This window comes from Podarcis raffonei, chromosome 15, assembly GCF_027172205.1.
Source record: "Podarcis raffonei isolate rPodRaf1 chromosome 15, rPodRaf1.pri, whole genome shotgun sequence".
NCBI classification, from domain to species: Eukaryota; Metazoa; Chordata; class Lepidosauria; order Squamata; family Lacertidae; genus Podarcis; species Podarcis raffonei.
The window spans coordinates 9037161-9053026 of record NC_070616.1 but is presented as its reverse complement, the minus strand read 5'-3'; the positions used below and the strand labels follow the sequence as shown (position 1 = coordinate 9053026).

The window sequence follows — 15866 nt, the reverse complement described above, 5'->3', positions numbered from 1 at the left end:
GACCCAGGTGCTACGACAGTCCTTAAGGCAAACTGGGCCCTGGGTGTTTGGGGCTTTGTCCATCAAAACACTGTCTATTTACCTGCACTGACAGAACTGTATGGAACAACCTTATGTTTACAGAGCAAAAATATCATTTTGAATTATATGTGCAGCGCATGGAACCTTACAAAAGGACAATATGAACGGACTCTTCGTGCCCTTACCATGGCCCAAAGACGGATACAGGTGAATTGGGGGGGGGGGGGGAATGCGGCTCCCTTCTGTGATTTGATTGAAGACTTATACAAACTCGCAACATATGAACAACGTGACTATAAACGCAGATTCACCCTGGGCACATTCAGTGAATCCATTCTTACAAATACTGTAATAGGTTAAGATCTGGCGAAGTACCACAACAACTTTGTACAGTATACAGCTTTGGGGGGTTGTCCCCCTGCCCCCTTTACTTTCCCTTCTAAACGGGGTGCTGTTTCTTTCATTTACGCCTCGCCATGTTTAGCGCACCTAGAATGATGTACTTTTTGAAGTTCCAGTGAAGAAATCTGGAGGGGGGGGGATACAAATTGGGAAGCAAAGAGACACGACTTATTTTTTTAAAAAATCCTTTAAATTGCAGCTTAGTCATTATACTCCTTCCCATCTTCTTCTCCTTCTCCTTTTCCTCTGCCCTCCTTTTCCTCCCCCCTTGCCCTCCCCATTCTCTCTGACTCCGCTGTCCCTTTAAGGCGTTTCTGCCCCGCCTCTTCCGCCCCCCTCCCGTTTTTTGTCCCAGCCGGGGCACCGTCGCCGTCGCCGGGCGGAGTTTGACTCGGGCAGAGGGTGGGAGAGCGAGCGAGAGAGCGGCCGCCGGAGGTGAAGCGCGCACCACGTGGGGCTGCGAGTGGCTCTCTCCGTCCTTCGCAGCGGCAGCAGCAGCGCCAGGAGCAGCGGCAGCGGCGGCGCCTTCGCCAGAGGCAGCGAGGAAGGGAAGGCGGGCGGAGGCGGCGGCGGCGGAGAGACCAGCCATGGTCATCAAGGCGGACGAGGTGGCTCCTGCAGGGGCGGCGGCGGACGAGGACCAGCAGCAGAAGGGCAGCCCGGGCCCGGCCGGCAAGGAGCCGGAGCTCAGCGCAGGTGAGCCGTCCTGCGCGGTCGGATCCCGGGTGGATCCCTCCTCCGGGTTCCCTGCAGCGTTTCACCTTCCCGAGGAATGACAGCCCTGCCCATGTGTTTCAAACTCTGCTCGCTCCGGCTTGTTTCCTACTCGCGAGTAAGACCCCAGCCGGAGACCCGGGTGGGTCTGACTCCCTTTCGTTACTCTCGAGCAGACCTAACGCTGGGTTTAACCTTTTTCGCTTTGGGGACGGGAGTTCTGCTGCAACAACTCGCCACCCTCTTATTTTTTTATGGGTGCAGTGTGCATGTAGGGGCGCGCGGTTAGTTTCTTTTTCTTTGCTTTTCTGACAAGTGTGCTCAAACCTGTCCCCCCCCGCCTTAAACAAAATAGAGAAAGCTGCAATTCTTTTAAGCATGTTCTACTATTTGGGAGTTGTGGGGCTTAGGGTAGGGAGAAAGCGCCCGCCCCAGTGTAGCTGTCTGGCTTGGGCTGTTTCTTGGGGTAATGACCCCTGTCTCTAACTCCATTTCCCCTCTCCCAGACCTTTGGAGATGGTGAGCCGGAAAAATTTCCTGTTCCTTGGCCTCTTACGGTTCCATATATGTGACCTTTCCGACGATGGTTTGCAAGGTGGCTTGTGACGTGTGAAAAGGTTGCAGTTCTGTATACGTCCCGTCCCCCCCACCTCCCGTATTAAGCCTTGCTGCTGCTCTATGTGGTGTTGAGGGTAAGGGCCGGGTCAGTGACGCTTGCTTGTGAGTAAAAGTCTCTAAGGTGGGTTTCTAAAGTAGGCGGCCTTAACTTCCGCTTGCTTTCACCACATTCTGGGCTAAATCTCCCAGCCCACCCTGCTTTGGAGGTGGTTACTCCTGAATAATCTCCAATCGCTTTAGTCCCTTTCAAAGCATTCCCAGCCATGCATGAAAAGCAGCTTACAAGGCCAAACCATTAGAACAGAAATTAAAATGAGATATTTATATTGGGGGGGGGGGCTTTCTCCTTGAACATGACCCATATTTTCACAACTCGGCCGCTACAGTGGGTTATTGAGGTCCCTGCTTCTCCTGCTGCGTGTATCCTTGCTTGCGAGTAAGCCCGGTGGAACTCACTGAGACTTTGACAACGTAAGCATGGGCCGTGAGCTGTGACCCAGATTCTCCCTCCCACCCGTTGGTGGTAGCAAACTTTGTGAAAGTGTCGGCCTTGTGTTGACAGCCAGTCGGCACCTTCTTTGCATTCGGCGACCCTCCCAAGTGTTGAACTTCGGACTCCTAAGGGGAGTTATTTGCAACCTCACGTGGTCAATGATTTCCCCAGCCCACGCATGGACGCCTAGATCTACTTGCCCATACTGAGGAGCAGTGGCTGCGGTGTATTGCAGAAGAGTAATCCTTTGGCTGGTTTTCCCACTCTTGGGACGGATCCATACTGGGGAGGGGGGGAGAAATAACTGTTAATCCCCCCCTCTCCCCTTCTGCTTACATCAGAACACATCTTTTTAGGCTTGAGGGTCATGACCTTTGGCCCTCTTCCCCCATGACTCCCAGGATTTGTGAATGACCCCTGCATAACCTTATTTGCAAATGACGTCCCACTGGCAAGAAGGGAGGGTGGATAGCCTTGCCTTTTTCCTTGATAATACCCAGTTGCAAGGATTTATTTGTTTTTCTGTATTGAGGAGCATTCCATCCTTTGAGAGGCCCCCCCCTTTCCCCCGAAATGGTACAGCTCGCACAGATTCCCTTCCCCACCCTTAGTTGGTGTGAACTAGGCCTGTCCTGTAGTAACTATCTCATCTGATCTGATTCACACGCTTTGCTTGGGAGTCCCCTGACACCTGCCCCTCCAAGTGTGTTTTGTCTGTAAGGGTTAGAGTACTGATCTTGGGCTTGGGAGGCCAAAGGTTCAATTGCTCCTTGCAGCCATGAAGCTCACTGGGTGGGTGACCTTGACGCCAGTTGCCGCCTCCAATGTCCGCCTCACAGGGTTGTTGGTGCAGCTAAAATGAAGGGGGGTGAACCATGTAACTAGGCTGAGCTTATTGGTAGGTGCGGGGCATAAATGTTTATACAGTGGTACCTTGGGTTAAGAACTTAATTCATTCTGGAGGTCTGTTCTTAACCTGAAACTGTTCTTAACTTGAGGTACCACTTTAGCTAATGGGGCCTCCCACTGCTGCTGCTGCACGATTTCTGTTCTCATCCTGAAGCAAAGTTCTTAACCCGAGGTACTATTTCTGGGTTAGCAGAGTCTGTAACCAGAAGCGTCTGTAACCCGAGGTACCACTGTAATAAGTAATGTAATTATGTAGTACAGTATAGATGTCAAAATAAATAAAGCCTGTAACCCAGGGTCCGAATGTGTAGCAAAGTCCAGATGTCCTCCGTAGTTTTGTGTCCCTGTGATGGTACATCATAGAGGAATTAGGCAATCAGTAGCTACTAGCAGAGTTAGGAACTCAGATATATAAGCTCATCGGCCCCTTAAACCTAGGTTACAGTCACCACAACGGCCTTTTTTTTACATTGAGATTTATTATTATTATTCATTTCATTTCCATATCGCTTTATATTTTAAAGAAAACAAAAACCTCAAAGTGGTTTGCAGCAAATTAAAACATCAAATCAAACCATCCCGAAGTCAAGCTTCACGGAAAATATTTCAGATCCTTCTCTTAGTTACATTTTCCTTTCCCCATTCACCTGCTTAATTTATATAGCTGCCTCAAAGAAGTGCTCTAGGAAGCCAGTGTGGTTGTAGTGGTTAGAGCATGGGTAGGTAAACTAAGGCCCGGGGGCCGAATCTGGCCCAATCGCCTTCTAAATCCGGCCCACGGACAGTCCAGGAATCAGTGTGTTTTTACGTGAGTAGAGTGTGTGCTTTTATTTAAAATGCATCTCTGGGTTATTTGTAGGGCATAGGAATTCATTCCCCCCCAAAAAATAGTCGGGTCCCCCACAAGGTCTGAGGGACAGTGGACTGGCCCCCTGCTAAAGTTTGCTGACCCCTGGGTTAACATGTCAGACTAGGACCTTGGGAGATCAGGGTTCAAATTCCCCCTCAGTCTTGAAGCTCGCTGGGTGACCTTGGAGTCAGTCACAGCCCCTTAGCCTACCTCACAGGGCCGTTGTAGGGAACTGACCAAGGAGGGAGGTGAACCATGTACTCCTTGGAGAAAAAGGTGGTATATAAGTGCAATAAATAAGTTCTTCTGCTTGCCTGCTTGAGAAAATCGCTAACCTGGCATCCAGAGATCTCCACGCTGTTGCCATTGGACCCGTGCCAGTCGCAAAACAGGCCTGGCTAATTTCTACTAGGCATGATGGCTATGGCTATACTCTACCTCTGCCGTCAGAGGCAATAAATGCTTCTGATAACCAATTGCTGGAAGACCACAGGAGAGGAGTTCTTTTGTGCTTGGATCCTGCTTCCAGGCTTCCCATTGGGGCCTCTGGTTGGCCACTGTAAGAGCAGGTTGCTGTATTTGCTCAGCTACTGGCAGGATCCAGTAGGGCTGTTCAGGAACCAGTGACTGTCCAGAAGCTGCTGGCCTCCCATCAGCCCCATCTGATGTGGTCAGTGGTCATGGACAATGGGGAGTTATAGTCTTCCCAACCCACCCGAAGCCCTTGAGGGTGTCTTCTTGTCCAGAGGCAGTGAAATGAACCTAGAAAGAGCATTTGCTGGGTCAGGCCAAAGGTCTGCTGTTGGCTGCATAGAGGCAAGTGTCCCCTCTGGTTGCAGGTCCTCATCATCTGATATTCCCGAGATACACTGCTCTTGGCAATGGAGGTTCTCACCTTGGTCATCCAGCAGCACATACTGTACTATCTCCTACACATAGAATCACAGGCGCTTTCTTAGTGGAGAATGAGCTCCCCATCTTTCCTTGCTTTGAGGGTGGGGGGTTAGAGCTGTAGAAATTGAGTGAGGCGCCCTCAGTTCCTCCTCTTTGAGAAGAGGGCCAGAACTACACATCAGCTGAGGGAGTCAGTGGAAGGGTGTCTCATTTGTGGAATGCGAACCCAGAATAAGTGAACCGAAACCTGGTCTCTTTGTTTCTTGGGGCAATGTGAATAACCAAAGGGGTAACCGAATTGTAGAGTTGGAAAGGCCCACAGGGATAATCTAATCTAGGTTTTCCCAAACTTGGGTCTCTGTTTTTGGACTACAGTTCCCATCATTCCTGACCACTGGCCCTGCCCGCTAGGGATTGTGGGAGTTGTAGTCCAAAAAACAGCTAGAGACCCAAGTTTGGGAAACCCTGATCTGGTCCAAACCCCCTGTGATGCAGGGATCTTTTACGCGACGTGGGGCTCGAACCTGTGACCCTGAAATGAAAAGTTGCATGCTCTACCAACTGAGCTGTCCCACGGCAACAGTTGTTGTCAGTGCCATTTTTCTAGGGGAAAAATGGTTCTGGAACTCACCATGAATGCCTCCCTTGTTCTCTTGTAATGGCAATGGTACCCACCGGAGAGGTGCCGGAACTGAGTTCCAGCTGGGGGGAACCATAGTTTCTGTCCTCTCTTTTGGGGGGCTCCCTTGCTCTCCTGCTGCTCAGAATTGAATCAGGATGACAGAGGGGGAATCCTGGCCCTCCAGATGTTGTTGGAATCCCATCTATGCTGGCAGTCCAGCCTAGAAGACCACAGGTTCCTACACTTGTGAAGTTTGGTGTTGATCAGAGTTTCCCACACTTGAAACCCAGTCAGATGGGTATTGTTGTTGTTGTTGTTGTTTTGTTATTATTTACTATACACCACCCACCTGGCTGGGTTGTCCCAGCTACTCCTGGCAGTTTCCAACACATAAAAGGTAAAGGTAAAGGGACTCCTGACCATTAAGTCCAGTCATGAACGACTCTGGGGTTGTGGTGCTCATCTCACTTTATTGGCTGAGGGAGCCGGCGTACAGCTTCCGGGTCATGTGGCCAGCATGACTAAGCCGCTTCTGGCAAACCAGAGCAGTGCACGGAAACACCGTTTACCTTCCCGCCGGAGCAGTACCTATTTATCTGCTTGCACTTTGATGTGCTTTCGAACTGTTAGGTTGGCAGGAGCAGGGACCGAGCAACGGGAGCTCACCCCGTCGCGGGGATTCGAACCGCCGACCTTCTGATCGGCAAGTCCTAGGCTCTGTGGTTTAACCCACAGTGCCACCCATGTCCCATCCAACACATACAAAAGCATAATAAAACATCAAACTTCTCAATACAAGGCTGCTTGTACATACATGCGCTAAGAGGTTCACAAGTTTGGGGTGGGGAAGCCAGTTGCTTGAATCCAGTCTTCCATGGGTGCTCTCTTAGGGAAACCTATGCTATAATCACCAAGAGCCCATGGGCTAATATTGGGGGTTCTTTGTTCATGAAATGGTTTATATCTGCTATTTCAGCTGTCCCAGAAGGGCCCTCAAGATAGCGCACATCATGAAAATAATAAAGTGCAAAAAAGGATGTTAAAATGGCGGCAACACTCAAATCTCTTTAGTACCCAAGGATGTAAGTTGCTGAAGGACAGGTCATTGGGTTAGAGGGTCTGTTTTGCATACAGAGGGTCCCAAATAGGGCTGGGAGAGACTTCCTGTCTGAAATCCCAGAAAACTGCTGCCAGTCAGTGTTCAGAACATAGAGGTGGATAGACTGATGTTCTGACTTGGTAGGAGATGTTTTCTTATGTGCCAGTAAAGGCCAGGTGGGAGGGCAAGTCTAATCTCTGAAGGTTACATTGAGAGGGCTTTGATTATGATAATTTATTTTGTGAAGAGCCAGAGACTGTGGATCTAAGAGTTCTTCCTGGTGCTGGTTTGTTGTGGAATCTGATCTATCTATCCATCCAAATAGCATCTTCTCATCTGTATGGCTTCCATTTATTTTGACCCATTTTATCCCCTTTTATCCTTTCTGGGGGAAATCTGATAATCTTGAAAAACCAATGTAGACCTGTAGCAGACGCCCTATTTGCGATATATTGGAGACCCATTTACAACTACTGTTCGAAACTTGGATATAAAAGCCGATCTTGCATCTGGATTATGGTTGCCGCGAAGGAATGCCTAGGTGCCTTTTTATTATTTTTCGTTTCACTTCTATACCATTTTATATTTTAAAGAAAGAAGATCTCAAAGCAGTTTATAACACATTAAAACATCAAATAGAAACAATCCAGAATCAAAACAAATTCAAGCATCAAGGAAAATATTTCAGATCTTTCTCTACGTGACGTTTTCTTTTCCTCATATTTATTTACCTACTTAACTTAATAGAGCTGCCCCATAGAAGTACTCTAGGGAGTACTCATAAGTACTAGGAGCGGATGTTGTCTGAAACTCTGGAGAGTTGTTGCTGGTTAATATAGCCAATGTGGAGCTAGATGGACCATTGGCCTAACTTGGTGATGGAGGAAGATGGCAGCTGTGGCCACCGCCACCCCCTAAATGGACTGGTTGTAAGTAGCAAGGCAACCAGGTGGGGGCTGGCTGAGGGTAGGCTTAGCATGGCCACCTGAAGGATGCTTCCTATCGTGAAATCCTGGAGAGGCAGCAGTTGCCTGCCAGTGTAGACAATACTGAACAAGATGGACTCGGTTTAACACCATTTACTATATTGCTAAGTCTCTGGGTTTGTGTGTGTTTACTTTGGGATAATAAAGGCACCGACAGACAAAATTGCATCCCTGTGTTCTGTTCAACAGGAGCAGCAGTCATTGCCTCCTTTGGGGCTCCTTAAAGGTAAAGGTATCCCTGACAATAAGGTCCAGTTGTGGACTACTCTGGGGTTGCGGCGCTCATCTCACTTTACTGGCCGAGGGGGCCGACGTTTGTCCGCAGACAGTTTTTCCGGGTCATGTGGCCAGCATGACTAAGCCGCTTCTGGCAAACCAGAGCAGCGCACGGAAACGCCGTTTACCGTCCCGCTGGAGCGGTACCTATTTATCTACTTGCACTTTGACGTGCTTTCGAACTGCTAGGTTGGCAGGAGCAGGGACCGAGCAACGGGAGCTCACCCCGTCATGGGGATTCGAACCGCCAACCTTCTGATCGGCAAGCCCTAGGCTCAGTGGTTTAGCCCCAGCGCCACCCACGTCCCTGCTCCTTACACCTTCTAAATGTGCATTTGGTGGCATTAGATATCCACCCAGCTTAGTAGCTTGCATTCTGCTCGTAGGCAGGCTCAGAGCATGGGGCTCTAAATCTCAGGGTCGTGGGTTCGAGCCCAACGTTGGGCAAAAAGATTTCTGCAATTCAGGGGTGTGGACCAGATGATGCTTGTGTTCCCTTCCAACTCGACAATTCCATGATTATAAGCTGTGCACCTGTACCTCTATCAATTCTCTGTTGCCCGTATGACATTCTCCACCTAATCATTTCCCCGTCCCTCAATCTGAGGTTTCTCAAACCCCTCTCCTTTTGGACTGAGGGCTGGGGAAAGTGTGGGAAGGCATCTGGAGGAGAACCTTCACCATTCACAGTTAAATGACAGTATGGATGAGCCCTATAGCTTACCCTTATTTCGGTAATCTTTTGAGTGAAGGGCTTTCCAGTGAGTGTGTTGACAAAAGAGAGTGATCCTGGGCTGGTGTTTTCCCCCCATTTTTTAAAAAAAGGAAGGGGAGGGTGTTAAGAAGGTGTTACCTAGTATTGCTGCCAGAACTTACATTCTATCTATCTATCTATCCATCTATCTATTTATTTATTTCCCTCCCTCCTCTTAACGGAGTTGGAGCCAGAGGCTTGTACTGTACAGGGTTTAATCTGTGCCAGGCTAAATTCTGGCACATGTGTCCTAGCAAACCCTGAGAATGTGCAGAGTGCAGCGATGTGAACTTTCCAGAAACTTTTGAAGCAAGAGGGATTTTCATTTATAGTTTGCCTCGGGGGGGGGGGATTCGGGTGCTCTAAGCATGATGTAACCTAGCATGTTTAGTTTACTTGCATTTAGTAAATAAAGCTTAAAATGCGATTAATGTTTGGTGTTTTACTACGTTTTTATATGTGCTGTAAGCCGCCCAGAGTGGCTGGGGAAACCCAGCCAGATGGGCGGGCTATAAATAATAAAATTATTATCCTAGGTTGGCCTAATACTTATTTGCAGTTGGCACCTGTTCATTGTTTATGAATGAACTTCTAAAACAGAACATTTTCTGCCACACACTGCTGATGCCAAGTCACAATGGGCTTGGGGAAAGTTGCAATGGGTATGAATCTGTGTGTTCTCTGTGTATATATTTTATTTTGCCAGGGAGAATAAGAATCCTGCAATCCGACTTTCAGAATCCATATTGGTGTTCTAATGTTTATTTTCCACATGGTTGCAATTGGACTTGCGCCAGTTGCAAAACGTGCCTGGCTAATTTCTAACACTGGGCACATACAGTTTAGGGTGGCCTTACCACCCTCTCACAAAACATCACAGCCATGTACAGCAGCATCCTAAATAAAGCTTTGAAAGCAGTTCAGCCTCATATGAAAACTTGCTGGACGGAAAAGTCCCAAGAAGTAGTACAGAGTTGAGTTTGGGCTGTTTGGTTCCTGTTCTAACGTAAACAAGACATACTGTTTTCTCACCTGCACAGTCATTCTCTGCATGTAGGCTATAAAATAGGTTTGATTTTGGCAGTTTTTCCTGACTCCTGCCCCGCCCTGATTTAACCGCACACTTGAATCAGCTCGTCGGTAGACCAGAAATCTTTGGGGTTTTTTTTTAAAAGCTGCTGTAAAACTTTGCTGCTAAACTTTGCTGCGTTTAATGCTGCTAAAGTTTGCACGGCCTTAATGCATGGACCTGCCATGGGTAGCAAAGAACTGCTGCTGTGAATCTGCGCCCACTTGCAAGTGACCATCTGTGCTATAGCTATCTCACTAGCTACGTATTATAACAGTGAGTTTCTTTGCTTTGTTTTGGCTTCACGTGGACCTGCTGAAAATCAGCCCATGGACTATGACAGGTGAAGCCGCGACAAGAGCAAAAGTGGGGGTGTAAAATGTATTGTGCTTTTGGTCTGGTAACACAGATGGGGTAGATTGCAGTGCTTCCCATTCTACAGATGGGGAAAACTGAGGCTAGAAGGCGAAAGCTGCACACTTCGCTCCTCTCAGAGAGGGCACTCTTTGGTGCGGATTTGGAATAGTCTTTTTGGGGAGATTATTCTGCTTTATTACGGTAGTTATTCTATGACGCTTCCCTAAGGCTACCACACTGGGCTATTTGGAATAGTCTCGACACTGTCCCACACAACTTTGTCCTAGCTATAGTGGAAGGGATGACCATCTCTGTCTTTTAAATGCACTCACAAACTCTCCTAGACTGCCACTGATTTTTAAAAATATTTTTAGTAGCCTGCTGAGAGGCCCGTCGCCTGCATTCCCTGCAGTCAGCATAGAAACACTGATTAGGACCAATTCTCCACCCCTTTTGTCCAAGCAGGATCAAACAAGAGGGACTAAGTGATCCATCTCTCCTCTGCCAGGTTTGCACCTGAATGCAATTCCTTATCACCTGTATATTTGGCAAACTGAATGCCGATCTAGCTCATTATGACCCAAAAGCAAAGCAGTGTAATTTGGGCAGGTGTCAGTGAGCATAATGTTCCCACTCCCCACCCCCACTTTTTCTGGTGCGTCTGAACTACCCCTTGGTCATGTAGGGACCAGAGTGCCTACCTCCCCCCCCCCTTGAAAAAGAGCATAGAGTTGAAGGAGGAAGTGTGGCGCTCTGGCCCACTTCCTCTTTCAGCTCTATGTGCTTTCCAAGGCTCAGATAAAATTTGGCCAGAGTCCAGATTCGCCAGATCTCTTGTGAACAATTTGTGTGCATGCATTTAATCTCTTACTTTTTTCCAACTGAGAGGCTAATGGGAGTCAAAATTGGCAACGCAGCCCGTGTTAGAAACTCGGATATTAAAAGCTAGGGGCCCAATGGCTCTAAAGCCTTCTTTTTCAAATGATGGACTGACTGTGATTGTTTCTCAGTTAAACATCTGCCTAGTTCAGATGGCAGCCTTGAGCTAGGTTAAGAACATTGAGATACTATAGAAGAAAAGTCCCTTGATTCAAGGACAGTCTGCATATCCCGTACTTTTCCGTGTATAAGACTAGGTTTTTTTTACTTAAAAATAATGTTTAGAACGGGCTCGTCTTATACACAGGCAGTACATTGTGGGGCCGGGTGATTGCTTCCGGCGGGAAGGTAAACGACATTTCCGTGTGCTGCTCTGGTTCACCAGAAGCGGCTTAGTCATGCTGGCCACATGACCCAGAAGCTGTACGCCGGCTCCCTCGGCCAGTAAAGTGAGATGAGCGCCGCAACCCCAGAGTCGGCCACGACTGGACCTAATGGTCAGGGGTCCCTTTACCTTTAAAGACATAACCACTGGGGTGGGTCAGTTGGTAGAGCATGAGACTATTAATCTAAGGCTTGTGAGTTCGAGCCTCATATTGGACAAAAGATTCCTGCCTTGCAGAGGGTTGGACTAGATGACCCTCAGGGTCTCTTTCAACTCTGTAGTTCTGTGGTTCAAATGTCGGTGAGCCAACCAGATGTTTGGAAAGCTTGTAAGAGTTTTAATGTGTTTCAGTATATTTTATTGTGGCTTTAACTTTCTGTATGTTTTAAATTGCGGTTGAAAAATTCTTTTAAGGATAATTTTATTATTTTACCTTTCGAGGTGTTTTTTTCCCCTTTTCCCTACAATCAAGCGGTATATAAATTTCATGAAATAATAAAATAATAGCAGAAGCATACAAGCGAGGAACCTGCATTCCTCCAGATCAACGGTTCTCAACCTGTGGGTCCCCAGATGTTAGTTGGACTACAAGTCTCATCATCCCTGAGCTCTGGCCTTGCTAGCTAGGGGTCATGGGAGTTGTAGTTCAACATCATCTGGGGACCCACAGACTGAGAAAGGCTGCTCCACATGATGCTGGACTACAATTCCCATCATTCTCTGCCACTGGCCATGTTGGCAGGGGCTGATGGGAGTTGTAGTCCAGCGACAGCCAGAGGGGGCCACAGGTATTCCCCCATAGCCTTGTAAATGAAGCACATCTCAGGGGTTGAGCACATTCTGAGCGTGCAGAAGCTCTGGGTTGGATCCCTGGACGTAATTTCCAGTGTGTTCTTAATGTGGTGTTTGTGTAGGGGAGGCAGTGGCAGATCGTACTGGCATGGTGTAGAGGGTTAGGCTAGAATTTCGGATACCAGGATTCACATCCCCACTCTCGGGGGCCGGTAGCGATCTCTCCGCCTAACCTACCCCACAGGGGGGTTGTGGGGATTAAACTGAGATGGGGAAAGATACGTGGGTGCCACCTTGACCTCCCTGGAGGAAAAGTGGGATATAAATGTCAGAATGAATGGTTGAATTTTAGGGGGCAGTGGGGGGGGGGAGAGAATGGGTCCAACTGGCGAGATTGCATAGTGGAACCTCACCTGGTGGAAGAGAGACCCATGAGGATAACCTGAAGAGGCCAGAGCTGACGTCGCCAGCCCTGGCCCCCTCCAAACTACAACTCCCATAAGCCCTGAGGTGCATCTTGGAGTTGTAGCACGCATGCATACAGAGGGCGCTGGCTTGGAGTGTAGCTCACTAGGTGGACCATCCTCTTCTCAGGTGCAGAAGGTCGTGGGTTCAATTCTTGGCAGCATCACTCTCGTCGGGGCCTAGAGCCTCCCTGCCCCTGGAAACCTGGAAAGCTGCTGCCAGCCAGAGTGGACAGTGCTGAGCTTAGTGGCCTCACTCTGGTCCCCGGCAGCTTCCTCTGCTGTTTGCAGAGTTATAATCTGAGGAGGGGGCTGGGAAATCGGGGTGGGGGGGAGGGAGGAAAGGAAAGCAGGAGGATTGTAGATAAATTTTTGGAAGGGGTGACTTTGAGATTTCATATGTGCCAGGTTTTGTTTTTTTTTCAGTGGGGAGCGGGCCTAACATGGAGAGTCTGCATCCCAAACTCCTCCTGCCAGGGCTACTTCTATGCCCTCTGCAGCTGGTTCCTCTGTCTCCCTCTGCCCCCCCCCAGCTTCCGCCACCTCCTTCAAGGTGACCTTCAAAGGGGTACAGGCATCGCCCAGCCAATCGGAGCAGAGTGGGAGGGCCTTCCTCCCCTCTACCCCTCCTCTCTTTGTTTAAGATCACAGGATCCTTTAAGGTACCCTCTCCCCCCCCCCCACCTTTTCATTGAGGGGGTGGGAATGCAACACCCCCACACCCCCTGATTCCTGCCCTCTCCCCTCTTCAGGAGGGAGTCCAAAATTAACTATATCCTTTTTAACGTGGTGTGTGCACGCACGTGGTTTTCTAGAAGTCTCATCTGAGGCTTAGGAAGCGGAAGAGTCCTGGGGAATCCAGTTGTCCTTCAGCGTTGGTTGGAAAGGGGATTCCCGCCCCCCCCCTTCCAGTCTGAAATGGCCTCCCCCCTCCTCCCCCCCTCCATGCATGCAATTGGCAGTTCCGTAGCTGCCCCCACATTCCTGCAATATTTTTAAAGAGGCAGGCACCCTTTTCATTCCCTTGCATAGCAGGCTTAAGGTAGCAACAGGAGCCTCTTGCAAACAGGGGTTTTTGCAAGGAAGGACCATAGGGTAGGTGGTCCGACTTGCATGCAAAAGGTCCTGTGTTCAATCCTCCAGGGTTCTCTAGGCTTGGACTGACCTCTGAAAGTCTTCCAGGCAGTGTAAACGGTGCTGTGCTAGACGGAGCAATGGCGTCTCTTTGGACAGGGCAGCTTCCTAGCATTCCTTTGGTTGTTTGCTCATCGAATTGTAGAGTTGGAAGGGACCACGAGGGTCATCCAGTCCAACCCCCTGCAGTACAGGAATCTTTTGCCCAACGTGTGCTCGAACCCACAACCCTGAGATTAAGAGTCTCCTGCTGTACTGGCTGAGCTATTCAGGTCTTCGTCTCAAGGAGGGCAGTAGTGATTTTTGCGTGAGGAATAATCTGTATATATGGTGCCTTCGGTGTGCATGGTGGTTTGTGCAGAGTATAAGAAGGCAGGTCTCTGCCCACAAGGAGCTTACAGTTACAATTATTAATAAGTGGTGGGCTTGGAGTGCTGTTTGAGTTAAAATGTGTAATTCACTCCAGATCTCCTGGGATGAACTGGAAGGGTCTGCATGGAGAAGAATAGCTCTCACTTATGAAGCATTTTTGATGCATCTATTTAAGACGATGGATATGCACTATCTTATTTCTGCAGCCAGTGGCATCTGAAGGGAGGCAGTCCCTTTGTGTATATATAAGCCAAATGGCCCCTTAAGCCTAAGTTAGTCGCCATAGCAGAATGTCGATTTGCCAGGGGTTTGGGCTCGAAGCCCGTCAGGATCCCTTCCAGTGCCACAATTCTATGTTTCCGTGATCTCAAGTACATTGCATGACTGTAGCTTGCATTTACAATTCACTTGTCCCAATACGCAACAAGGAGAAACTCGCACAGTGGAAGTGGAAATGGTTATTAACTCTGGGCTAACTCTGGACTAAGGCAGAGGCTTCTAAACTGGCTTGATGGAGATGTCGGTCGCCAGCCTCAATAAATCTCCACGTAGTCACAATTGGACGTGTGCCAGGGGCAAAACGTGCCTTGCACCCAACGAATTTCTAACACTGTTTCCAAACTGCGACTCCCTTCATCTGTGGCCATTGGCTTTGCTTGCTGGTGCTGATGGTAGCCCAGAACATTGGCAGGTTTTCCCCACATCCGAGTTGCTGCTTCTCTCTTGCTTGCGACTGTAAGCTCCTCAAGGCAGCCGCTAGACCCCAGCAAACCATCCTGCACACGTCCGGCATTACTCTGATGTTGAACTACAACTCCCATCACCCCTAGCTAGCAAGGCCAGAGCTCAGGGAGGATGGGAGTTGTAGTCCAACATCTGGAGAACCACTGTGTTAGAGAGACTGTGTGCATAGAATATAAAGTCATCTCCCACTCACGGTTGCTTCCTTCTTCCCACCCTCTGAAAACCAGTATGCTTAACACACTTAATTTCTCTGTGTCGGGTTGTCGGAGGCTCTCTCCGTAGGGTGGAACAAGGTGGGAATTCCTCCTAAGGCTGAAAAAATGGCTTCTGTGGGCTTCCATCCATTCTGGGGTTTGGCGACAGCAGTGCCAGGGTTCAGAGATTGCTCTCTCTCTCTCTCTCTCTCTCTCTCTCTCTCTCTCTCTCTCTCATCTATTTCTGCCTCGACTTGTTTAAAAACCGGTTCTTGTGTGCCAGGGCTGCCTGCAAGGGGAGTTTGCCAAAATTTGCCAGAGCGTTTCTGTGTCTACATTGGTGGGAGCTGTTGCTAGAGCGTACCTCCTCCTCTCAAAGGTGTTTGGGAAGTACATAACCTCTATGTCAACATTCTCCTGTCCGCATTTGCCTGCTTGACGAATCTGGCTTGGCTAGTGGGTGTTTTGGTTGGCAGACTGCTATGGCAGTGGGGAGTGCGCCTTCCCTTACCAAGAGTGTTAGTAGACCCTGCTGGATCCCTCCAATCCTTATCCGTCATTCTGACCAGTGCGCCACGATGCTTCTTATTTCTCAAAATGCTGCAAGGTTCCATAGGAATGCGCGAATGAAAAATTCGGCAGCTTTTGTTTCCAGTTCCTTTCCCCCTTAAAAAACATTGTGAAGGTGGAAATGTAAAGATTCAGACGGTGATTTTTATCATATGTGGTGGACTTGTGATAAAATAAAAACATTTTGGGAGATGATCTACAATGAACTAAAGATGATGTTTAGATATACCTTTCCCAAAAAACCAGAAGCATTTTTGCTAGGTTTCAT

The 15866-nt window shown here is 48.7% G+C and overlaps 1 protein-coding gene across 1 annotated transcript in view; it reads left to right on the top strand.

The window, feature by feature from the left end:
• Positions 1-807: 807 nt before the first annotated feature.
• The window catches only part of CLUH (clustered mitochondria homolog), a 73795-nt gene continuing 58736 nt past the window's right edge, over positions 808-15866 (top strand). The window contains exon 1 of the mRNA XM_053367732.1: positions 808-1119. Coding sequence (XP_053223707.1) covers positions 1011-1119 — 109 coding nt within the window. The 5' untranslated portion in view covers positions 808-1010. The remainder of the gene's footprint in view (positions 1120-15866) is intronic.